The sequence below is a fragment of the Protopterus annectens genome, chromosome 4.part1, assembly GCF_019279795.1.
Source record: "Protopterus annectens isolate FY-2018-M chromosome 4.part1, PAN1.0, whole genome shotgun sequence".
Taxonomy (NCBI): domain Eukaryota; kingdom Metazoa; phylum Chordata; order Ceratodontiformes; family Protopteridae; genus Protopterus; species Protopterus annectens.
The window spans coordinates 74,206,293-74,233,702 of NC_056734.1; the positions used below are offsets into that span (position 1 = coordinate 74,206,293).

Here is a 27,410-nt window from a genome sequence, read left to right on the forward strand (position 1 = left end):
TTTTCAACCCCCCCCCCACATACACACACACACACACACACACACACACACACACACACACACACACACACACACACACACACACACACACGCACACATACTCAAATCAGTCCCAGCCCAGAAACTTAACTGAAGCATAGGCTCCAGGCCTCAATGAGAGATATGTACAACATGCTCCCTCTTCTCCATGTTGAGTACCTCTTCTTCCCTGCCCACATCATCCAGCACTGTGGCTACTAGTCAAACCAGGTCATGCAGGCAGTAGTCTAGACTCTATACTTTTATACTTCCCACACAGGAATATAAGGAAGGTTTGAGGTTAACACACACTGGTTAAAATGTCTGCTGTTAAAACATTTCTATTCGAAGGCTAAAGTTGCATAATATATAGAAAACGCTATCTCCATCAATTAAGGATATACAAGCTAAGAAGTACAGAGATATGATTCCATATTATACTCTTTAAATTCACATAATCAAACCAACATTGTTGGGTACACAGTCAGAATGTTCCAAAAAATGAAAACACTTTCTTGAAAAAAACAGCTCTGTCAAAATCCATAAAACACAAAGATTCACACAGCCACAACACAATGTCTGATGGGGAATATGCCCCCATATGTGCACATTTCCAAAAAAAAGCCAGAATGCTCTCAACACATATAACCCTAAATCTAATCCTAGCCTAGCCTTAAAGTCAGACTGTAAGGATCAAATTCCAAGAATTGCTCTCAGTATAACTCTGCTCTAATTCCAAAAAACTTACTCTCAATGTAAGTGACTTATTTTGGTGTGATACCTATCTATAAACAGGCCTACACTAGATGTCAGCTTCCAAAAGACTGCTCTCAGTGTTAGTGACTTACTTCCTTGTACGGTCTATCATAATTACATGGGCTTGCTCTGTATGTCCTGCAAACAATGTAGGTTTGTTGCTAGTTCCACTTCAACAGTACTAACTAGCCATCTTTGTTATCTCTATAAAGGCTTGCACACTACAAGACGTGCTTCCCCTCTTAGCCCCCGCTTCTCTCTAAGCTTCATCACCTGGAACGCTAGGTTTAGTAGCTAAAGTGGAATATACAAATGTAAAGTACTGAACAATAGCTGCAGAACTGGCATTAACAACTATTATAGTAAGTTCTTTTTCCACTCCTTCAGAAACTACTGCTTAGATATTTTAACATATAAAGTGGGAAACCTTGCTTCTAAGAACATATTTACACAAGGCCTCACCCAGCAGTTCCCCACCTCCTGGGCATACCTGGATTTAGAGGCTGCATTTCTAATTTTTTTTTTCCTATTGCAGAATGCGGCTGGTCTGCTTTCCGCTCCATTCGCCCTTTGCAACGCTCGGCCTCACTCCGCTCCCCTACCCTACCCCCATTCCCACTGACCCCATAACAATTACATTTATTCTCTCCTTTAGCACTCCCACTTCCTCCCTCAACCACTCCCACTTCCTCCCATAATCTCATATCACCACAGGCCTCTATTCTTCACACCTTTATACCCATTTAACTGCTATATATTCTACCCCCACATTTTCCATTTCTATTATTTCATTATATTCTTCCTTACACCAATCAATTCCTAAATCTCATCTCTCTTAAATTCACCTCCTATAATATCTTCCCTAGCTACAAGCCTGACTTACCTACTACCTTTGTCCTTAGCTATGCTATTACTCATGAACCTTACAGCACTAGGACCTTACTCCCTAACCTCCATACATAACCCAACGCCCCCACAATCATTGTCCAAAGGTCACTCCTACTCTCATATCTCTGCCAGCCTTTACCATCATTTTCCACTCTTATGTAGTAAACTCCAAATACCCACAACTAACTTTTATTTATCCTACAATCATAATACTCTAGCACAGTTCCTTACCTCCTTTCTCTCCATTCTAAAGCATTGCTTTTTCAAAACGTTTTACTTCTTCTCCTCCCTTGTATGTTCAGGAGACATTCACCCTAACCCAGGTCCCTCCCCCCATAAAACTCTCCATATAACCACCATTAACTTCCAAAGTATTTGCAACAAAACCCCTGAATTTCATGCTTGGCTAACTCTTAATAAAACTCACATCATAGCTGCTACTGAGACCTGGCTGAAACCAAGCATCCAAGACTCCGAATTCCTTCCTCCAAATTTCAGTGCAATCAGGGTTGACAGAAAACACAAAAAAGGAGGTGGTGTTGCCCTAATTTATCCCAACACCCTTAATATATGCTCCTTTCTCAATACTATTCCTAATTCCATAATGCCAAAATCCTAATATCATTTATTGAGCTCAACAACTCCAAAAAACTTTGTATTATAGCCATTTATATTCCACCTGGGAATAACATCCCAGTTCTAGAGGACATTCTTTCCTGGATTTCACATACAATAAAAAATTAAACCATTATACTAGGTGACATGAATATTGACTGGGCAGCTACTTCCACTATCCAATCCCCCAATAGTATTAATCTAATCCACTTTACTCAACTAATTGCTTCCACTACTAGATATAACTTAAAAAATAATAAAGGCTCAATTCTAAACTGGATCTTAGTCTCAGACCCCTCCAAATATCAAGTTGCCGGCACCCTTCCAAATTCTTTTAGTGACCACCTTCCAACCTACACTATTCGTAACAGCATATCTCTCTCTAAAACCCAAAATATTAGAGACATACAAAACTTAAGCAAATTCTGCCCCCTTAGATTTAATACTGTCCTTAAAGGTTACAACTGGAACAGTCGCAAAGCCCTGCCACTAGATGACGCCCTCCTTTATTTCAACAATTCCTTTCTTAATATTCTCCACAGCCTGGCACCTACCAGATCCTTCAGAATCAAATCCAATCACACCCCTTGGCTTTCTAAAACTACAAAACAAACCATGTGAAACAGGGACAAAGCCTGGAAGCTCTGGCTTACTTCTAATAACCCCTCTAATCTTATCCACTATAAACAACTTCGCAACCAATCCAAAAAACTTATCCGAAAAGACAAGCATCAACATTTCATGAAACTAAAATCAAACAGGAAAAATAACCCTAAACTCTTCTGGTCCTCTATAAATAATCTTCTAAACCCTGGCACTAAAACCAACCCTTGTCCCTTCCCCAACATGTCACCCGACCTTATTGCCTTCAAATTCAACTCATATTTCATTGATACAATAGCTAATCTCACTGCTCCCCCCCCCTTCCTAGCAGTCCTAACCACAACTCACTCTCCTGCTCACACCTTTCTCAATATAGCACATTCCCAACTTTACCTACTCAAAATCAGGAAAAACTTCCTACCCATACAAAATTTAACCTTTCCTCTATTTCTACTTCATATATAAAAAAACTCTTAGTAAAGCTAAAACCCTGCTCCAACTCAGCTGACAACATTCCCGCCAAATTCCTCAAGATTGCTGCTGAATCAGTATTTATCCAGTTAGCATTCTAATCAACAGGTCAGTCCAAGAATGTTATGTTCCCTCTTAACGGAAAAAAGCCATTATCCTAGCACTCCACAAAGGGGGCCCTTCCTCCAACATCTCTAACTTCCGACCTATTGCTCTTCTTTCCCCTATATCCAAAATTCTCAAAATATGTATCCAAAAACAACTAGTTAACTACCTGTTAAACAACAACATCCTCTCCCCAACAAAACATGGATTCCATCCTAGCAACAGTACCTCTACTGCTCTCCTATCCTTCTTGGATATCATTAACAAAATTCGTGACTCTGGCCATATAGCATCTACCCTTTTTCTAGATCTATCAAAGGCTTTTGCTACCATATCCCATTCCATCCTTCTCTCTGAACACTCTTCCATTGGGCTGTCTTCTTCATCCCATGCCTGGTTTGAAAGTTATCTCTATAACAGACAATGTGCCGTCAAATGGCAGCACTCAATCTCTGCATACCTCCACAACCCTCAAGGCTTAATTCTTGGCCCGCCTCCTATTTAATATTTTCATTAACAATTTTCAACAAGCTTTACCTCACTCCTCCCTAGTCCAATATGCTGATGACTCGACCATAGTCTGCTCTACACCCAGCCCTACCATCGTACAACAAATGACCCAAACAGCTTTTTCTACTGTTGAATCTTGGCTCCACCAAAATCACCTGTCCTTAAACGCCAAAAAAACAAAACTTATGTTATTCATCCCTAAAAAAAATACTTCTATCAATTTCCAAGACTTTAACATTCTCTCATTGAATTTCATCAAGATCGAACTTGTGGCTAATACTAAACTCTTGGGGGTTATAATAGACAGCAATCTAAAATTTGATCTACATATCCAATCCAACATCTCTAAAACCAACAAAAAACTTGGCCTCCTCTGCAGGCACTATAAATTCCTCTCCCCTGCTGCTAAACAAGCTCTAACCCTCTCTTGCCTGCTTCCTTCTCCAACCTACAGTGCTCCTCTACTAACTAACCTACAGTCCTCTTTAAAACTGAAATTAGAATCCTGTTATAACAAAATCGCCAAATTTGCTTCTGTCATTATTCTACCCATCACTGTATAGCCTTAAGGCATCTCCACTGGCTCGAATTCCCACATTTCCTGCTACATCTCCAACTAACTACTTCTCATAGACTAATATACAAACCACAAGACTGCCCTGCACTCAGCTCCTTATTTACCCCATACTCCCCCATTAGGTCATTACACTCAGAAAATCAAAACTTACTACAAGTCCATAAACCAAACCTTCCAGCTGGCAAACTTCTATACTCCTGGGCTATGGCCAGACACTGGAATGATCTCTCCTACTATGTACGTTCTGAACAGCAGCCCTTCAAATTCAAAACTGCCCTCCAAAACCATCTTCTTTCTAACTGGATTTGCACCTGCTGTACCTTTTCTAATGCTGTTACCTAACCCCTCTCCCTTATTAGTGCTCCTTGTATTACTCTCTTCTTAATTAACTTATGATCTTTGCTGCATCTAAAATCACATTTTTATCATTTTGCTTAATTCTGTTACTACATTTTGTAGCTGTAAGCTGTACCACTTCACTGATATCTTTGTATAGTAGCTTTGCAGGTGTAAGCTGTATCACGTCACTGATATCATTGTGTGATATAAACCATTGTAAATATTGTAACTACCTTGCGGTAGCCGCCTCTGTACTGTAATGCAGTTTTTCTATGTAAATTGTACCTCGTCACTGGTATAATTCGTTTTGTAGTAACTCTTGTAAATATGGTAACTACCTTGTGGTAGCCACCTCTGGAATGTAATGCAGTTTTTCCTTATTGTATAAATCTATTGGAGCTTTTCTCTCCTGGCCTCCAGTGAAAATGGGCTGTTGTCAGCCCAGTGGACCTTCCCAGTAAACAAATGTCATAAATAAATAAATCTATAAACAGGCTTACACCAGAGGCCAGATTCCAAAAGACTTGCTCTCAGTGTAAGAGAGCAAGCCTTTTGGAATTGGGAATTGGACTCTAAATCTTAACATAAGGAAGCAAATCTTTTGGAACTAGGCTGTAAATCCTTAACCTAAACTTACCATTGCCCCTAGCCTTAACCATAAATCTAGTCTCTAACATTAACCAAAATAAAGATCACAGCTCTAAAGGTAATCAATTAATTGTGCTAATAGCACACTGACACAATCAGCTACTTTTTCATTTAATGTAGTACATTGAATTTCACAAACTAATCTTAATGAGCTTGCCTTTGATAATGTTGTATTTATCCTGTTGTCTATGTACTTAAAGCCGTAAATCAGTATCATATGAGAATGTGTGTCTTACTGATCAAAATCCTTTTTAAACTGAGTTTACCATAGCCAATAAGTACTGATCACAGCAACAGTAATGAACAATATAACTTAAAATATAGCATACATATTGCAAAAAACTTTTATAAAACTCCACATGCACATTGTACAATCTCAACATACATATGAAATAAAAAACAAAAACACTTAGTGCAGAAAAAGCAGATCCGCTACAAATCAGTGCTTTTGTTCTTTAATAAGAAAGAACTTAGGCATACAAAACCAAAGGTGTTATCTTACAAGCAGTTTTGTAATGATGGTTAATAAGGGAAAAAAGTTGCATAAATAAGAAGACAAAAATACAATAAAAATGCAAGACTGAAGAAATGGACAATTCAACAATTTCACAAGGAAATTTGTCAGATAATCACACTTAAAAACAAACAAAAAAAAAGGAAGACAATATACATTTGTATACATTTCTGCACTAGTTGTAGGTTCTTATTGATCCATTTCACAGCCCTTAAAGTACATCCAAGTTTGTTTTGAAGCTAAGTATTTTAACTAACTAAGGCTAGTCCTCTGAGAACTCATTGCCCTCTGCAGCTCACTGGCTATTATGTGGAACAGGATCTTCTGATCTCACCTGCATGGATTAAGACTTGGACATATCACCCCTCATCCCTCAGTCCTCTTCTCAGATTTGCAGATTTTGTTCACCCTTTCTTTCATTGCTAGTAAATGTCTGAGGGAATAGCCATATATGTTGTATTCATACCCCTCAACTGTCCAGATTTTCACAGAATGTCTGGATTTTTGCCTCATATTTTTGGTCTTTTGCTTATAAAATTTGTAGTTTTCTGATAAACCAGTAGGGATTGAAGTCATTAAATAATGGCAGCCATTTGAGTTTCAGACTTCATACCTTCAAGAAACTACATGCTAATACAAAACTTTCTTATTCTAACAACATTCTCAATTTATAAGTGAATATCTAAAATCTGTCCCTGATTTGGGGTGTTTTTCCTCCCATTATGTTTGGCTTTGTCCAGATTTATGTGCCGTGCGGCTGAGAGGTATGGTGGCATTATACAAGACCTTTGATTCTGCCTTGCTTCCCTTAGTTCTCAGGCTTTTTGCATAATTACATCTTTCTGTTCACTAATGCATTTTCTTCTTGGGTAAGGCAGACACCCAAATCAGTTCAGCAATCACTCAGCTCTTCAGCTCATCTCTTATGAAGTTCTACAAGCCTCTAGCCTTGGACTGTTACTCTTTTTACTATATGATAATATACTTCCTGATGTTTGCAACGTTTGTAATTTTAACATTTATTAGGATGTGAGTGATGGGTATTTTCTCCATAAACCAACAACCTAATGTAATCAATATCAGGGTTGCTAATCATCAGTAAATTTATGAATAGCTCACAGAAAAACCCACAATTTGAATATGTTTGTAAAAATATTTTATTATTGATAAAAAAGTGTAAAAGCCAGGTGGAGTAAAAGAGGAAAGGCTACTACCCAGCATCCTCAGACATTATCATTGACAATGTTGTTCTTTGTCCTGGAAAGGTATATTTTAATCAAACAGCAGTCCTGCAACTTGTATTCTGAGCTGGTACTAAACAGTAATACTATCAGTCCTTAATTTCAGTCTAGACATCCAATGCTGAGCCTGAAACCTAAACATTCTCCACTTGTTTCGGTGCAGAAAGGTCATGCCAAGATGTGCAGTTGCATCTCCACTTGCTGCCTGAGTAGCATCATTCCATCTTCTTATTTTAGAACAACATCCTGTTTGAGTTCAGGTGGGTAAGCCTCTGTGACTGCAGTGGTAAGAAATAAACATTGACATAGGAAGGAAAGAATTTTAAGGCAGCAAAACAAAAAGCCCGAGTGGAACCATTTAGAAAAAAATTCACAAGAAAAGAAAAGGCAATGAACGTTGTATGTGCAGTATAACAGAATACATTAGAAGAAGGGTATATGATAACTAATTAATAGTAATGTAACAGGAAATGATTTTGATTTTCACAGTTTACATTTGCTACACGAACAGGGACAGAAACAGTATATCACAATACTTTGAAAGGGACCTTCAAAAGCATGTAATGCTAAATAAGTCACTGGAACACGAACGCACAATAAATGTCTAAATGACAAGTGGACCATTACATTTCATAAGAGAAGTATAAAGAAGAAACTAAGAAAAACATAGAATGATAAGTTTTACTTCAATTTTTTTTTTTTTAAAAAACAACTCAAAATCAGTTGTTTGTATGTTATTTAGTGAACACAGTAAACATTTCTGGTACCTGCTGGATGTGACCCTATTGCATTGCAGGTTAGTGTTTCAGCACATAGCTTGTTAGGATGCCTGAAAGTTGGTGCAACACTGGATGTACCATATGTAGGGACTAAGTACATTTCACTTCTCTCTAAGTTTGCACACCCACAGAAAAAAATGTAAGATAGAGCTACACAGTAGGTGTGAGGGGAGGTGCTGCACCTTTCAAACATGCTTTTAAAGAGCTGTTTTTTATAAGTTGCTCGTCTGGTCAAATACAGCATCAGAACAGGTGGCTTTTGTGTGTCATTTCCTCTGTTGCATTATTTCTTTACTTCCAGTCATAGACCTGAGGGTACAATTTTTGCTAGTCTGGTAATGGGTAATACAGGTGTATAACCTCAAATTTGATAAGCTTCAGAATGTTGAAGAAATTAATTAAATTCATAAAAATGGATACAGGGACACTCATATTTTTACTAGTTTATGAACAATGATGAGAAATTTTTGACTTTAAAATTTAAGCAACTTTTTTTAAATTATTTGTCAGCAAAGATGTCAATAAAATGTCTTTGTTTTAAATTACTTAAGCGTTGTCGGTATTTTTATTTTTGAGGGTTGGCAGTTCTGGTCACTATAAAACTATAAGTAGATGGCCATGGCTTGGAAACCTTATCTGCCAGCTAAGGCTTAACAGTAAATTGGAATAAAAACAAAACCCATGCATTCTCTATTACATTGAACAGGGGTTATTAATCCACTCTAACAATTGGATGCCTACATAGATTTCTTGATCCTATCCCATTTTCCAGTATTCTGTCCCAGGATACTTTAAAATGAAGGATCCTATCGACCATGCTATGTGTCTTCTTACCCCCACCTCCGACGTGGATGCTCTTCTCCCATACCCCAGTCCCTAAACAGGTTATGTCCAGTGTTACAGAGAATGGGATAAGTGCATTTCAGTTTTCTGTATGTTTGCACACCCTTGGAGATCAGTATATTTACAGACTGGGGCAAGAGGCAGAACTACAAAGAAGGGGTGAAAGTGGTGCTGCAAATTTCAAAAAAGCTTTTATAGGAGCTGTTTTTTATAAGTTTTTCAGGTGGTCAAGCACATCATAAGGACAGTAAGGTGGGTAAAGAGAGAGGTACAATGGAGTTCACAAAGCCAAAGTAGTTATTAATTTGTTGTATGTTTTCAAATGATATTATTGACCACACATAAAAAACAGTTACTTTAAACAGTATTCTATCATTTGTCTAGCAAGTCTGCTTACTAGTAGAAGAATTTAATAGATGCTTGACATTTCTGTGACCCTTCCAACTTTAATGTCATGTTCCTGCTAGTCATTTTTATGTTTTTGTGGTTATCGGCTATAAAATATAATTTATGGAACTGTATATAAGCCATGTCATTAGTGCCTGTGAACTATTCGTAACCTTCTAGCACTTTAGCTGATGAAATCTCAGAACTTTTCCAATGGTTGTAATAAAAAAAAAATGTGTACTAACCATCTAAACTTAACATCGCAACACAGAATCTTACTGTCCTATTCAGCAGAAGTAATATGCATAAAAAGAACCTTATGATACTTACATCTCCTTCTACATTGTGAATATTTAGTGCAACCAAATACCTCAGTTAATAAATAAATCTCACTCCAGATTTAGCCTTTTAATATCCTTTTCCCATTTATTCAATTACAGTATTCTTTCACCTACTGCATCCTTTTCATTTGTAACTGGCTTCTAGAAAAGCTTACCACTGCTCCATTGCTCTTCCACTTTTCAATTCCAGTTCCTTGATCTGCATGTAGGTTTTGGTTACCTTCCTCCAGACTAGTTAAGTGGATGATGCTGCTTCTTAGAGAAAGGGCGACCTGTACATCACCACTCTGACTGGAGAACCAATGATCTCCAGCAGGTGTTGATGCACAGGTAATGCCTGCTGAAAAAATAGTCTACTGCTTCATGGCAGCATATTAAGCTGCCTTGGAGCTCAGACTGTAATGGAGATAATGGCCACCATTATTTTACACTTCCTAAGCAGCGCTTTTGCTGTTTAGTAAGTGTAAAATTAAAAGAAAGAAAAATCTGTGTGGTATATGCATGTGTGCATGAGGGAAAGCAATCGAGCCATTATTTTACTCTCGCTAAGCAGCATTTTTGCTGTTTAGCAAGTGTAAACTTAAAACAGATAATAAAAGAAAATAGAAAAGTGCGTATGTGCTTGTATGTGTGTATGTGTTTATCTTTCTGTTTGCATGTGTGAGTATACAGGTATTTGTGTGCATGAAAGCTGAAGTGTGAGAGACTGATTGATAGAGATCGATCAAGAAGTAAATGCAACTCTTTCAAATAAGAGGTATGCATACCTCTCAACCTCTCACCTCAAGAAATCCAGATAACGCTTAAAATAATTGGGGACACAAAGGCTCAAGAATAGGGATAGACTTTAAATACTGCTCTTATAAAATTAGAAAGTTGCTATAATAACATTATTTATATTAACACCTAGAAGGATAAGAAGTCCATACTTCTCACCTGTCCCTGATTTTTCAGGAACACCCCTGATTTTGACTCAAATTTTAGCTCTGCTTCCCATAACCCCTTTTAAAGTGGGGGGTTTTGGAGAAAAGGTGGTGAATTACACTTAAAGAATGAGAATAAATAGTTATATACTTTTTACTTCAGAAAATGTATATTCATTCACATTCTCCTATTCTGTCAATGACTCAGATTAATAGTATTAATATTTTAAGTGTCCCCGACTACTTCTGGATTTGTTCTGGATTCTGTTGAAATTTGTCCCCGATTAGTTGAGAGCTATGGCAAAATCTGAAACTCAAATGTAACACATTATTTAGTGACTTCATCCCCCAATGATTTGCTTGCATATACTACAGCAAGTTTGGAACAGTAGGCAGAGGACCTATTTTACTTCAAAATTATTAAAAACATATATAGTGATTAAAAAAAAACAAAAAAACAAAAACAAACAAATACAAAGCAATTTAACAGATAGCCCATTCTCTAAACCCAATAATGCTCTCCAAGGTGTGAGTTATTGTGTAAATAATACCCTTCCAGTGGTGTAGAGGCCCTCTGCCTGTTTAGTAACACACAACCTGTCGGGCATTATTGCTTGCTTGTACACCAGCTAAACTCATCTCCTCACTCACGTGTAATGCTACGCATTGATTCAATCTTGCAGCTTATTCTCTTTGTCACTCACCATATTGCTTCTACAAGCAGAACAGTTTCCTTCAGCCTTCTAGCATTAACATTGTGCACCAGTGATTTAATACTACCTTGGGCCTACCTGAAGTGTCATAGGTGAAATGGCTTACTGACTCAAGACTGTGAGAAAATAAATATGCTATCTCACTATACAATGACTTATGCTTTGCATTAATATTATATATATATATATATATATATATATATATATACATATATTTATGTCTATATATATCTATATCTGTGTATATATATATATATATATATATATATATATATATATATATATGTATGGCTCTACTTCAAAATGTTGAAAACTCATAACATCTAATTTCAAAACAACGAGACCATAAGATCGAAAATTCAAAACATCTAAAACTCATAACATTGAATCTCACAACATTGAAAACTGCAAAGCAAATATAAATAACATCCCCTCCACCTATAACAACACCAAATGAAAAAACACACTTTTTACTATGTTTCTGCAAGTCCCCCAAGTAGGGGGGGGGGGCTCTTTCCCCTAACACCCCCTGTAAATTAAATATACCAACTCCGAGATCGCACTACAGTGTAAAAGTTAATTTCCTAACCCCACTGTATGGCGATCACCATAAAGGATGTACACATAATGTCTAAATCACTTACCTGTATGGCCTAAAAACACATATAGAGTGGCATAATAAACACTATATACAGATTAACAGAATAAACTATAATATTTGCATGTTTGATGATACACTACTCAATTTTATACATTTTCGATGTTATGAGTTTTATATGTTTTGAATTTTCGATCTTATGGTCTCTCTGTTTTTGAAATTAGATGTTATGAGTTTTTAACATTTTGAAGTGAAACCAATATATATACATATATATATATATATATATATATATATATATATATATATATGGGGGTTTTTTATTCTTCTGGGACATCTGGTCTTTGTAAATGAAAATTCTTTGCATTTAAGAGTTATTAATCCTAAATAGAAAATAAAAATAATGAATAATGTAATACAAGTGCAGGAAAGCAGACCTAAAGATCAATGACTTTGATGAATTTGACAAATTCAACATAAAGCTTGCAGTTTATTAGAATGATGTGACTGTATATGTATTCACATAGTACATGAACTGCACCAGCTGGCATTATATTATCAGTAGCTATATGCAAATAAACTTGTGTGCAAAGCATATTTTGAAGATACTCGCCTGACTTGGACTTGAGAGCTCTGCTTGGATCCGAGTGTATTTTTCGTGATGCATTTTCAGTATTGTTATTCCAGATGACTATATCTCCATCATAACTTCCTGTAATATATAAAAATAAGATAGATATATTCTTTCATAAATCGTTCTGAACTAATTATGACCAAAAAAGCATTCTGCAAGCAAATAGATGAAACAAAAGAAAGGCATACATGCATAATTATTTGCATAGATTATTACACCTGTAAGCAATCGAGGCTAGAAGAGCAATTGCCATGAATTCATTTCCCCTCATTTAAAATATACTTTACTAATTATAATACTCAGCTATACCCAGAATACAGTCATACTACGCAATTCTATAAAGAATGCTTCACCTATACAAACAACAGAATTCAAGATATTTTTGATTTACTTTACTTGCCCAAAATAATGATCATCAATATACCATTATATCAAAACTCAATTGGATGCCAGTTACACCAGGAGCCCATTTTTTGTTGAAAGCTCCTCATTTCAAATTATCATATAACATAGCTCTCAACCTCTTAGCACAAAAAATCTCGACAAAGCCAAAAATAATGGAGGGGAGGACAAAGCCTCAAAAAATAGAAATAAATTTCAAACACCACCCCTACAATCTTAGAAAGTTGCCAGAATAAAAACTAGTGTGTTACCATGCATTTTCTGAAGGATATGAATTTAGAAACTCAAATGCTTGTCATTATACATGGAATTCAATCCTCAATGATTTCCCACAAAAATCCAGAAAAACAAAAATTTTATGAGGAATAGACCAAAAATATGCATCAAAAATCTGGACATTCTCAGAAAATCTGGACAGATGAGATGTATGCCATATAATGGTTACTACCCAACCATTAGCAAATAAATTACATTCTTACACTCCCATAAATAAGAATGGACTCTTCTAGTTCGACCCTCATTTTATCTTGCAGTAGGAGAAAATCCATTTCCAAAATATTATCTACCTGCTGGAATCTGGAACAATACCACAAGATATCCAGTTTCAGAGCAAAATTTCAATACTATGTAAAGAAAACCTATAAATGTCAATGCTTCAAAGATCCTTGATAAAATTCAAAAAGGTACTGTTATTTTTTCTTACATAGTATTGCATATCCTGTAATTCAAAAATGGTACCACATGACTGAGATATTACTGACTGCTATCAATTAGAAAGGACGTTAGTTATACAATTTTCTCTAAAATAAGTCAGAACAAATATCTCTTAAGTAATTGCTATGCACACTAATAGTAAATAATATAACTACTCTGTGTTACACAACTGAACTTTGGGCTACTATTTCTTATTTGTGAATGCATATGTCTTTCTGTATTTTTAACTGGGCCTAAGTCATCTCTGGCAATTTCATCTGAATTACCTTCCCCTTCCCCTTCCCCTCCTTCCTCTTGTACCCCATTTCCCAAAATAACTCTGGACCAACCCCGGGAATCAGTAATCTTTTGTGCAGGAATAGCTTAGTCCTGCATGGAAGTGACTGTTTAGGAGCAGCACGGCAGCGCACCGTGCATATTAATGAAGGCTGGCTGACTGAGCTCCTAAACGGACATGGAGCATGGACGAGTGCAGGGGATGTGTCTGAGAGCAGAGCTCTCACAATATACATGCCCCCACAGTAAAGAACTGCAGTTTAGCTATTACAATGACCGAGACTGCTCATATGGGGTTGCATACCCCCAGCAACAGCCCCCAAGTTTATAAGCAATATTTAAAATATAATAATATAAACAATTTATTGTTTTTATCAAACAGATAAAATTTAACTGTAGGTGCGCAGGTTTGCCCATTGCTTAGCTACGTATACTGTAGCTTAAATAGCGCAAGAAGATAATTATCAAGATATATGCAAATGAAGCAGTATTGCAATAGTGTAGTGGTCAGAGCATTCGCCTTACAAGCAGTCATTCCCGGTTCGAGTCTCACTCCAGTACATTCTATTTTCCATGTCAAATCACTTTATGAACAATATTTTTTGTTGTATAACCTACTAAATAACATATATTTGTGAACTGGAGTACTGCATTAAATGCAGACATGAGGTGTCATTGTAATAATGTTGTAAAATCCACAGATAAGCACATGTACCCCATACAGTATATGTACACATGAATCAGGGATATAAATCGAAGGTATAATGTGTAATAAATGATAAATCCATACAGTGTCCAAATCCACCACCTTCCCAAGAACCATGTTACATTTCTGGCTAAATTAGTGTGGGGGTAATTGGGAGTAAGCACTATAAAGCAGTAATAAGCAGGAGTAAGTGTATTTAAGCAGTAGTAAGCGGGTTTAAGCCTGCTTGCGTGGGGTTAAGCAATGCGCACACAGATTAAGCAATATTAAAGCTAACTCTCTGTAAGCATATTTAACCGGACGTTAGCATTGCTTACCTTTGCGCAAACCCATGCAAACCCACTTACAATTGCTTAAAAGTGCCTTAATCACTCTGCATCCAACAACCGCTGTTCTGCCCAGCAACAAAATAAACAGCCCTTGCAGGTCTTGAACCCAGGAACATGTACACTATAGTCACAGTAATTAACCAGTAAGCCATAACATCAGTACATAAGATTGAAGTATCACCAAATAGATCCTCACTATAGGAAAATCAAATGTAACATATGAAAGGAATCTATATACAGTTTTATGTTGTATAACCTACTACATAACATAAATATGTGAAATGGAGTACTGCATTAAGCCCAGATGTGAGGTGTCATTGTAATAAAGTGTTGAAATCCCCTAATAAATACAAGTACCCCATACAGTGTATGTACACATGAATCATGGATACCAAACACAAATATAAAATGTAATGAATAATAAATCAATGCCAAACAGCAAATAGTATGCAAATTAAAAATTAAGCGGTGCTAAGCATTGCACATCCCTGCTTACTAGGTATAAGCAATGTGTAGGCCAGCTAAATCAGTTTGCCCATTGGTATACACCTTTAAGCAATGCCAACCTTAGGTAAGCAGGTTTGCCCATAGCTTAGCATTTTCAAAACCGTCCAATCACAGCAAAGTGCAGGAAATCGGCCCTATTTAAACCTAACAGGCAGGAATACATCTCATAACTAGTTGCAGCTTCCTCCTGTAGGCATTATGACCGTTGTGGGAGAAGGAGTGCGCTTTCAGGCGCAGCACTGGGGCATCCAGGAGTCCAAAGTCATGGCAGGACTCCTTGTTAAAGACCATGACCAGAGATTGCTGCAGGGCCAGTACCAGGGTTTCCAGTATAAAGTGGAAGCCTGGGACCATCCCGCCTGTGACTTCACCAGTGCCACTGGCATACCTTGAACTGGTGAGCAGGTCAGGCATCAGTATGCTGACCTGAAGCGGAGAAAGAGGGAGCTCTTGGATCAGTGGATCCAAGAGGCTAGGCGGACGGGGGATGTCCCAGCCGTGTGTAAGTATCAGTCTATTATCTGTTTAATAATTGCCAGCTCATGTATATTATGGATAGATATGACTAAATATTCCTCTTATGTCTTTGAAACCGGCAGATGAGAGGGCTGTGAACAGGGAAGCCCATGCCTGTAGATTGCAGAGTTTGCGTCACGAGGCAGGTTAGTAATACTCTTGCATGCATTGTCATTAGAAATAAATCTAAAAGTAGTAGAAAGTTAATTGCCAGTATAAAACTTGTATTGTGTATACACCAGACAATATGGCAGGAAGAGTCTCATATAGGTTGTATGTAAATAAAAGCTTAACAGCCTGACAATAAAGGTCTAACTGCTGGACTGCTTGTGTTTACTCTGGTATCATATGATAATGTAGTGTTGCAATATCTTAATAGTACTGTTGTATTAAGCACTGTTACCCACACTGTGCTACATAAATAAAATGTGTAGGAATGTCTGTATATGACTCTTGTAATCACAAGAGGTCATATTGTACAACTGAGAGAGACTTAGACAGAAAACAGTGAAAAGAAAAACAACATAAGCCAAATAGCACACTCAACTGAGATGTGAATTGTTGTATTTTTAGCACACACAGCCATGGCTCAAATCCAGGGAGTGGTAGTAAGCTGTATGCAGAATCATACCCCATAACTGTACAGATTTATCCAGAAATTGGCCCATATCCGCTGCCTGTCACCCTGTCCTCCTGGCAAATCAGTGGGATGATCCCAGAAGTTTAGGCAGCACATAATGACATACAACTGATTGTCAGACATCATAACTGACAGAAATATATTATTTATTTATTTATTTATTTACATTTGTTGACCGGGAGTGTCCGACTGGATGTAGGTCCATTTTCAGCGGAGGCCTGGGGAGAAAAGCTTCACAGTTAAAATATACAGACAGTAGTTACATCGGATATACATAGCAATTAACATTGATCAACATAGCAATTAACAATTACAAACATAGTTACAGATGAAGAACATAGTACATCAGTAGACAACTAGAATCTTTATCATCTGTGAAGTACATAACAGACATTAACAATTGTTACAATAAGAAGTTCCTGCTGAATAATAAGTAGTTAGGCTTATGAGCATCTGAGCTTGCTATAATCAAGGTAGTTAGTGGGATGGAAAGAAAGGTAGTGGGTGTATGCAGTGGGTGATATTAGAGGGGGAGTTGCAAGGGCATAGCCAGCATGTTTTTAGGTGCGCTTTTAGTAAAGTTTTGAAGTTGGTGCATGATGGTACGGAGGTAATTGTGGGTGGGAGTGAGTTCCATAATTTGGCTATGATGCAAGAGAATAGTGCTTCACCAGCAGAGTTATTGGCTTTAGTGATTTGCAAGTGATTTTTTTGCTGGATCTTAGTGGTCTGGTGGTGCAATAGGGTTGGAGTAGATTCTGGAGGGATGTGACTTTTAGTGGATGGTTTAGTACTTTGTGGGCGAGTGTGAGTTGTTACCATTGAAGGAGGTGAGGAAGTTCAAGCCAGCCCAGTTCAGCAAGTGAGAGACAGTGGTGACTATGGCAGGATGCCCCTGTGGTGAATTTGGTGATTTTGTTGTAGCAGGTCTTGAGCTTGTTTAGATCGTATTGCCTTAGGTTGCTATATATTGGAGAGGCATAACATAGGGTGGAGATAAGGTGCGAATTTGCTACTGAAATCTTTGCTGCTTTGGTGAGAAGTTGCTTATTTCTGTATAATGCTCCTAGTTTTTTGTGGACCTTTTTTTATGGTCATAGATATGTGAATGTCAAATCTGAGTTTATTGTCTATTTCCACTCCTAGCAATTTGGTGTGTTCTGTTGGGTGTATAGTGGTGCAGTCTTTTGCTGTAATGTTAAAGTGAGAGTTGTTTTGAGTATGTTTGGTGGGTTGGAAGATGAGTAGTTTAGTTTTGTTTGGGTTGAGTATTAATTGGGCATTGGATAACCAAGTTTCAAGAGGAAAAGACTTCCTGTGCGACTTTTTGCAGTTTGAGTAGGGACTGGGCTGAGCAGATGATGGTTGAATCATCTGCATATTGTATGAGTGTGCCATGTTTGGTGGCAGAGGCTAGATTATTGGTGAAAACAGAGAAGAGTAGGGGTCCAAGGATGGATTCTTGGGGAACCCCTACAGAGACAGGTAGTTCGGGAGATATGTAATTATGCCATACAATGGATTGTTGGCGGTCAGACAGGTAATTTTGAAACCACTTGGTGACTGATTGAGAGAAGGAAAGGTTATTGAGGACAGAGATGAGCTGTTTGTGTGGGACCATGTTGAATGCTTAAGATAGGTCGAAAAAAGTAGCAGAGAGGAGATAGCCATTGTTTTTATGCTGACGGATAGTGTTAGTAAAGGAGAGTAAGGCAGTGGGGGTGCTATGGTTTGGTCGGAAACCATGCTAGGTATTGGAAAGGAGGTTGTTAGGAGGTAATCTGAGACCGGAGAGTGGATGCATCTCTCTAAAATTTTGGAGAGTGGGGAGAGAATAGCTATGGGGCGGTAACTGGTTAGTTCTGTGGAGGGGCCACCTTTGTGAAGGGGAATTATATGTGATACTTTCCATAGTGTGGGATTGTAACTTTCTGATAGAGATCGGTTAATCAAGATGGATACCTGGTAGGCTAGAGCATCAGCTGTGATTTGTAGGTATTCACTTGGGAGGTTGTCTGCTGCTAATTTGGTGGGCTTAAGTTTAGTTAAGAGTTTTTTTATGTTGGAGGTAGGAACAGGAGAAAAAGAGAAGACAATGGGGAGATTATTGGTTGAAGGTGTGGGTTGGAGGGGAGAGGGTTGTGTTGTCTAGCTAGTGATAGTATGGTTTTTGTGAAGTGTGTGTTGAATAAGGTAGCAATATTTTCAGAGGAGTGAGGGATGTTAGGAGGAGGGGGTACTGACTTTTCCTGGGTGGAGGATGGAGTTTATGGAGGACCAGAATTGTTTGGGGTTGTGTTGGGAGGAGTCTAGGGCAGACTGTTAATATTGGAATTTGTCCTGTTCTGTTAGCTTTTTGATTCTATTGTGTAGTTCTAGGAATTTCTGTCTAGTTGAGGGGGTTTTGGTTTTGTGCCAGTGCTCCCAGGCTTTATCCCTGTTTTTCATTTCTGATTTAGTGGTTTTCTGTAGCCATGGGGAGGGTTGTGCTTTGGTTCTGGAAAGTCTTATGGGGGCGTGGTAATTAAGGATGCTCAGGAAGGTAGTATTAAAAAATTCAACTGCTTCATCAAGACTGAGGTACTTTAGAGGATGCCAGTTACATTCTTTGAGGGATGAAATGAATGTGAGTGGGTTAAAGTTTAGTTTTTTACGTATTTGATGGCAGATGACAGGTTTAACTTGGTATAGGTGCTTTTTGAGTAGGAATGTTGGGGAGTAATCACTGAGGCTATCTGATAAGCAGCCTGCTATATATGGGGGCTCTTACTGACTAGGATCCAATCCGGGGTAGTGTGCTTGTTGGAGGTTTTATTTATCCTGGTTGGCGACTGGACTAGTTGGGTGAAGCCATGAAGGTTTAGATAATGGGTTGGATGGTTGCCAGAACAGGATTACCAGTCAATATTGAAATCACCTAAAATTATAGTTTCTTGGGGGAGATGGTGGGTAGTCCAGCTGAGGAGGTTTTCTAGTGGAGGGATGTTTTGGCCAGGTGGGAAGTAGCATCCAATTATGTTGATGGTTTTATTTTGGTTTATTTTTAGGTTGGTATATATTATTTCTTTATTGCCTATTTGTGGAGCTGATGATTTTAAGATCTATAAGATCGATAATATCTATAAGAACAAGCCTGTTACTCTAGCAACTCGCCAAAATGTTATGAGAGTAATAAGCAAAGTATGTCCCATCTCCACCCCCATGTTGTGAAGCTATGACCAGAGTGTGTGCAGTAACAGAGTGAGACGTATGTGCATAATAATAATCTGGAATCTGGTAATATGTGTGGCAACATGCAGGTAGTGCTAACAAACAGTCCCCCCACAGGTCTATCAGATACGAAAACTGTGCCTAGAAATAAAAGATTGAAATCCTGGACTGGTACTGTTTACTCTGGTATTGTATGGCATTGTTAGCATTGCAGTTTCCCTGAATAATAAGGTATTACTCATCACTGTAATCCACAAGGTGCTACATAATAAAACTATCTAGGAAACCCTGTATAAGAGTGTCGTAATTACAAGGTCAGATTGTAAAACCATGGGAGACTTACAGATAGAAATCAGAGAAGAGATACACAGCAATATCTATACAGCACACTCAACTGTGATATACACTGTTTTATTTTTAGCAGACACAGCCATGGTTTGAATCCTGGGAGTGGTAGTAAGCTGTATGCAGAATCATACACCTCAACTGTACAGATTTGGCCAGAATGTCCAGTTAATTAGCCCATATCTGCTGGCTGTTACCCTGTCCCCCTGGCATATCAGTGTGCTATTCTCTAACATGTAGGCAGTGTTTAATGTCATATAACTGACTGTCAGGCCTGTAAATATTTGGAAAATGTCTAGGAAAACAAACCTGTCATTGTACAACTCACCAAAGGTATATGAGGACAATAGTCAAAATATGTCCTGGTTTCACCTGCATGTTGTCAAGACATGCCCAGAGTGTGTGTAATAAGAGATGGACAGGTATGTGCATAACATCAATCTGGAATCTGGGAATATGCGAAGAAACAGTCAGGTAGTGTTAACAAACAATACCACCACAGGTATACCAGGTAAGAGGTGTATACTGCAGATAAAACTCAGTTCATGTATATAGTTGTCTACATCCACACCACTGTCCAAACTAAGGCCATAGGGTAGAGTAATAATATCTGTAAGGTACAGATCACAGCACTGACTAGGGAAGTAATGAGAACTACAGGGATATTCAAGTTTTTAACTGACATCTTTCTCTCACTCCCGCCATATCTGCAACAATAAACTAAATACACAACTCAATCGGTATGTGCTCTATTAAATCTACTGTTGGGACATATGTCCTATTGTTTGATAAATATTTAAATTTGTTTGCATGCATGTGCCATGTTGAAATGGCATGCTGCCATCAATGTACCTGCATGCTGTTGTAATGGCAACTGTGGTTCCATATGTGCATGTGTTCTGTTTGCTATGCAGCTGTTTCATATCTGGTGGTTTGGGTTAATGGGAATATCTATGCATGCTGTTATACCTAATCCTGGAATGTGTTCACTATTTCTAACCCACATATGTTGTAAAATTGAAACACCATAGCAGGTTTGGGAAGGCCAGTCCCAGTGGACCCACCTCTCCCACCTCATCTGGCCGTGGCTCTGGGTACCAGCATGTCTAGGGCCATCCCCAAGACCTCCTTGTCTGCTGGTCCTGCACCACCTTCAGGGGGAACTGCCTCAGGTGATGGGGGTCGCCCTCCCGGAAGCGGGCGCCGACAGGGCACTGTCACCCATTGCCAGGTCCGGGTTCTGGTGCGTAGCAAGCTCCGCAGGGAGTTTGGAGATTTGCTTTGCCAGCTTGAAGGCCGCTTGGCGCAACTAGAGGGTCAGCCTGCCCCTCTACTCAGCCCTTAGCACAGCCACCTTTGAGGCCATGAAGGTGCAGTGGTGACTGCCCATGGCTGGGGACCTCAGTCCCACTGTTTCCACTAGGGGGCTCATGGGCTTCCGACTTCAACTCCTCCCCATCCAAGGTGTATACCCCCCACATGTGGCATATACCACCCCTGTATGCTGTCTTGTCTGTCTTGTCTGTTATCCTACCCAGCCTACCTCCCCAAATATACCTACTATCCCTCCCCAACATCCCACTCTCACTTTAAAAAAAAAAAAAAAAAAGGGCAATCTGTTCCCAAAAAAAATCTCACCCCATACATAGCTGTCCATTTCGCACTCATGTCCACTGGACACGTAATCTGGTCTAATTGGCTTCACAACATATTATTGTTGTCCTCACCCCTCTCTCAGGGGTATGAGTGTCCAAATCTACCTCCAAATCAGTGTACATGCACAGCTGTTGCTGTAGAAGAAATGGGAAGCTATGGACCTTCACTACACCTGCCCTGCACATCCCTAGCTATTTTCCCTACTGTCTTTCCCTCTTTGTGCCCCTTTTTCACTACTTTCCAATCAATCCTTTTTCATTTCTTTTAAAGAAATTATTGCGGGGGTAAGCAGGAGTAAGCACTTTTAAGCAGCAGTAAGTGGGTTTAAGCTTGTTTGCATTGGGGTAAGCAATGCCTACACAGGTTAAGCAATTGAGAAGCTAAATGAATATAAGAAACTGTAACCGGAAGTTAGCAGTGCTTACCTTTGCGCAAACCTGTGCAAACCCGCTTACAACTGCTTAAATGTGCCTTAATCACTCTGTATCCAACGGCCCTTGTTTTGCCCAACAACAAAATAAACAGCCTTTGCAAGGCTCGAACCCAGGACCTTGCACACAATAGCCAAAGTGATTTACCACTAAGCCATGTCAGATATGCATAACCTTTATGTTTTCACAAACATATCCAGCACAGTCATTCAACAGGAAATGTATTTATACATGTAGATGTATGTGTGTGTGTGTGTGTACGTGTGTGTGTATATATTTATGTATATTTTATATATATATATATATATATATATATATATATATATATATATATATATATATATACACACACACACACACACACACACACACACACACACATATATATATATATATATATATATATATAAAATATATTTATATATTTATACATACATATGCATACATCTATAGATATAAATGTCTAAATATATATGTCTCTATTTATATATATATATATATATATATATATATATATATATATATATATATATATATATATATATATATATATATATATATATATATGTAAGCAGATATATATATGTGTGTGTGTGTGTGTGTGTGTGTGTGTGTGTGTGTATATATATATACAGATATATATCTATAGATATAAAAAAGAACATAGCAAATACATATATGACCAAAGGCACCATTAATGGGGGTGAGGGGGCCCAAGCTAAATACCTCTTGTAAGTATTGATATCACTCCCAACCCTACAGCCAAACAGATCTGCTCTGCAACATAATATCAGCTGTTGCAAATCCCATACCCAGGACCCTACACACCATGGCCACAAGACGTTAGCAGTAATCCATCCCACCTGTATGATGTGAGGATGGTATCAATAACATATCATGCAGTACAGTTTGGTTACCATAGGGAATGTACAATGTGGAAGCAATAAACATTCCAAAGATACATATACACACACACACACACACATGCAGATACACACACACACACACACACACACATATATATATATATATATATATATATATATATATATATATATATACACACATATATACATACATATATATCAACATATATGTAACTACACATACACTCATAGATATGTAGAGGAAGATAAATATTTAGAGGGTGCACAGCATATTGAACAACCAGTATTCCTACATTTGCCACCTTTTCAAATGGACAGTGTATGAGTCACTCATACAAAAGACAATTGTTGCTTGAAACATATACCCACGGAGAAGTCAAAGGATATGACACCACACACAGGTTTGCATACATAAGAAATGTTTATTTGTGTATTATTACAGTTGTATATGCCATATCATATAGCTGTTAAGACTTTGAAATACATACTAAATGAGTAATGCAACTCACAAGCAGATCATTTTATACAGTAATCCGAAACCATAACATATGTTGTTGTCCAGGCCAAGGCCTTGAAGTAGTGCAACAGTAAAGAAAGACTGGGCCAGAGGATAACAATCAATCAAAAGAAAGTAATGCAGATGTATAGTTCAGTAGCCTGTAATTACACTCTGTACTCAACCCCTAGGGGGAAAAGACTTAAGTTGACACAATGGGATGTATCTGTTACATAACAATGCTTAACTGAAAACATCACAATCACACTGACAAACAGAACAGTCTGTATGACAGTAAGCACTAGACCACCAATGTTCCCAAGGTGAAATGTATGGTAATGTACAGCCATATACCTTAAGGCGGCTTACTACCGATATCTCCTCACATGTTGTAAAAGCCTAGGTTATATAACACTGTTACATACACTGACCTCTGGACTGCAGAAGGGCACACATGTTTTGTGCAGCTGAAGCCCACATATATATGGAACCTACCCCACAATATGTGTGGGGGCCACAACAGCACTGGAATGATGGCAGGAATGGCAGCATGACATAATCACAGGCCACTATATAACAACCCCTTACTGCATGTCATATGGACAAAGCCTGGTATATAGGTGGAGGTCAGTGGCTGGAACACAGGCCCACATGTGAAGTAGTGTTGTCATACACAGAGAAAGTTGCTGGTGTTACAGGATAGTCTGCAACATACCCTTAATCAGGAATATGAAATTAGAAACACAAATGGATGTAGCCATGTACTGATAGCACTCAACACATCATTGCCACAACAGGTATGTGAAGTATATATGCATGTAACTAAATGTAGTACTTGGTTCATAATAATGGGATAGATGATGTGGAATGATTTATATGTGCCATCAGGTGTTGTTGTTATAATGATGTCCAACTGAACAACTGCTATACACATTAGTGTCTGTCACTGTGGGCAGTGGGCCATACCTGTCAACTGTGCAGATCAGCACAGATTGACAAGATGTAAGCCATCACAGTGTGTGATGTGTAATGCAAAACATGTATATTAGTGTGGCCAATAGCTGGTGGTGGAAGTAATGCCATTATGATGAACACGTGGGTACCAGAGCCCACCACTTGCAGGACAGTCAAGTTAATGTGTAATGTAGCATGAAGAAATGCCATAGGTCTGTAATAGGCTTACCTGCAATCTGTCCCTATATATACCCCCCTAATGTTAGGCTGTGTCCACACGTGACTCTGAGTTGTAGCAAGGCAGAACAGTGCAGTCATGCAGGAAGGAGAGTTAGAGAGTGTGGACCTGACTGAATGCACCTTATATATATATATATATATATATATATATATATATATATATATATATATATATATATATATATATATATATATATGTACATATATATATATATATATATATATATATATATAGATATATATATATATATCATATATCATGTCTGTGTGTGCTCCCGGGGGAAGGGGGGGCACCATCCATTCTTTGAGGTGGTTCCACCTGAAGGTAGTGCAGGACCAGTAGATGAGGAGACCCTGGGGTGGGTCTCACATGTGATGTGGCCTGGTAACATGGCCAGATGAGGTGGGAGAGGTGGCAACTGTTCTATAAACATGCTATTGTGTCACTGTTATAGAACATATGTAGGCAGTAATAGTCCACACATTTCTGGATCATGTCCAACAGCATGCATGGATATCCCCAATAACACAAAATAACAGATGTGCAGAAATCACATAGCAAACAGACCACATGCATATATGGAACCATAGTGGGCCTTGCAATGGCATGCAGGTGACATTGTCCGTAACAGGCCAGCAATGATAGTGTCCCCACAGGGAACATGGCTACAAACACATAGCACAAAGTGTGGTACAATGCAAAATATGTCCCAATGGTAGGGATTATGTAGACATAGCTATTGAGTTGTGTGATCAGAATGTTGTTGCAGATATGGTGGGTGTAGACAGAGATGTGCATTAAAAACTATGATAACCTTACTGTATGAGGTGCTCAGACCTGTGTCCATCTTTATGTATTTCAGGCAAGATGTCCATTGAGAGGCTTCCTGTTTATACAGCGGATGAGAATGAGGTCATAATCACACACCTGGTGCAGCACTACCAGGTGTTGTTTGGCCAAACAGCCCATGAGCAGCAGGACTGGACCGCCCTGTGGAACAATCTTGTCCACAGGGTAAATGATGTCGGCCTGCATAACCATAGTTATGAGGAGGTCCTGCATCATTGCACAGACCTATTTTGCAATGCCTGTTGGCATGCTTGCAGCAGTCAGGGGGGATCAGCTCGCAACAAGGGGGATAATGCCATCCATCCCCCTGACACATGTTGAGGAACTCCTTCCCAGCCTCGGGGTACCTGCCAGCCCACACACACAGCACCTGGCAGAGAGCATAGTGGAGCTGGGTGCTACCGACACAATGGAAGAGGAGCGTGCAGGTAAGGCCACAGGGCACATCAGTAGACGACTGTTGCGTATCCATCCACATCTGTTCAGTTAGATCATGCATATGTGAGATGATATATATATATATATATATATATATATATATATATATATATATATATATATATATATATATATAGATAGTCTGTTGCTGTGTAGTAGTAATAAACAGATGTGAATAAGCTGTAGTGCTGTGGGCTTGTACTGTTGATGTACTGTAATGCTGCACCCACTCTGTACCAATGCCACAGCTGTGGCTACTGACATCACATCTCTCACACACTTATGTAGGTCCCTCTGGTATACTTCCAAGGCAGCAGCCTGTAGCTGGTGAGTATGGTGTTTGTTCAGGTTTGCCAGTACACTGGTACTGTCATGTTATGGCTATGGTATATTCCATGCACACATTTAACACACCTACCCATAATGCATGCCATACATGTTCACATATTGTTGCTGTTAACTGCACTGCATCACAGTGGTCACCATGATGGTGTATATGAAGGGTATGCCAGACTCCTGCAATATAACTTAACATCCTGTCATTGCAAAATGTGTGCACAGAGATGAACATAATGGTGGGACAAATGGCCTACAGTAGGGACATATGTGAAACATCACCCTTATACAGAGCTACAACAGTGTATATACCAGTATTACAATGGCAACTGTTGCAGATCTACACTACAGCATATCACAATACTACAGTCCACAACCCTTACAACCTGCTATGTGGTCATAACATGAGCAATGAGTGTGTAATATGGAATCGTATGTTAGGACAGTAAATATGGGGAATACATATCTTCACAAACACCGGAAGCATATGTGTGCACACACGCCAGATAAAATATAGTGGAAGCAGCTGTTGAGGTACTGACCACATGCATTTGTCATGGAAATGCACCTTCCACCAAGTACACATCCCCAGTGTCACACCAAGAATTGGTCTGCTGTACAACACATTTGGCCATCAAATGTGTCCACTTACCTGCAACAGAGGCAGCTGTGGCTTGCACACATCTTACATGCCATGGCCTGGGCCCCATACACAACAGGTAGCACCCAGGAGTTGGAAATGTAGCCATAGCTCACAATTGCATGTTCCATGGCAAACAGTGCAGACAGTCATGTATGGGACAGAAATAATACAGAAAATAAAGAGATGGCCATCCAAGACAGATGATGTCACATGTAGCAAACCAGTCATGCAGGCTGCCTAGTGGCATGCCACAACACTGTGGGGGTTGCAGGAATGTCTAGCAAGTACAAGCTGTGCAGTACCCGTGTCGGCAATTGCCTGGACTCTGCAA

General features: G+C 38.7%; 1 protein-coding gene across 1 annotated transcript in view; it reads right to left on the reverse strand.

Moving 5' to 3' along the window:
- The window catches only part of WDR49 (WD repeat domain 49), a 983,894-nt gene that overhangs the window by 296,024 nt on the left and 660,460 nt on the right, over positions 1–27,410 (reverse strand). Inside the window, exon 12 of the mRNA XM_044070738.1 lies at positions 12,483–12,581. Within this exon, the coding sequence (XP_043926673.1) occupies positions 12,483–12,581 (99 nt within the window). The remainder of the gene's footprint in view (positions 1–12,482; positions 12,582–27,410) is intronic.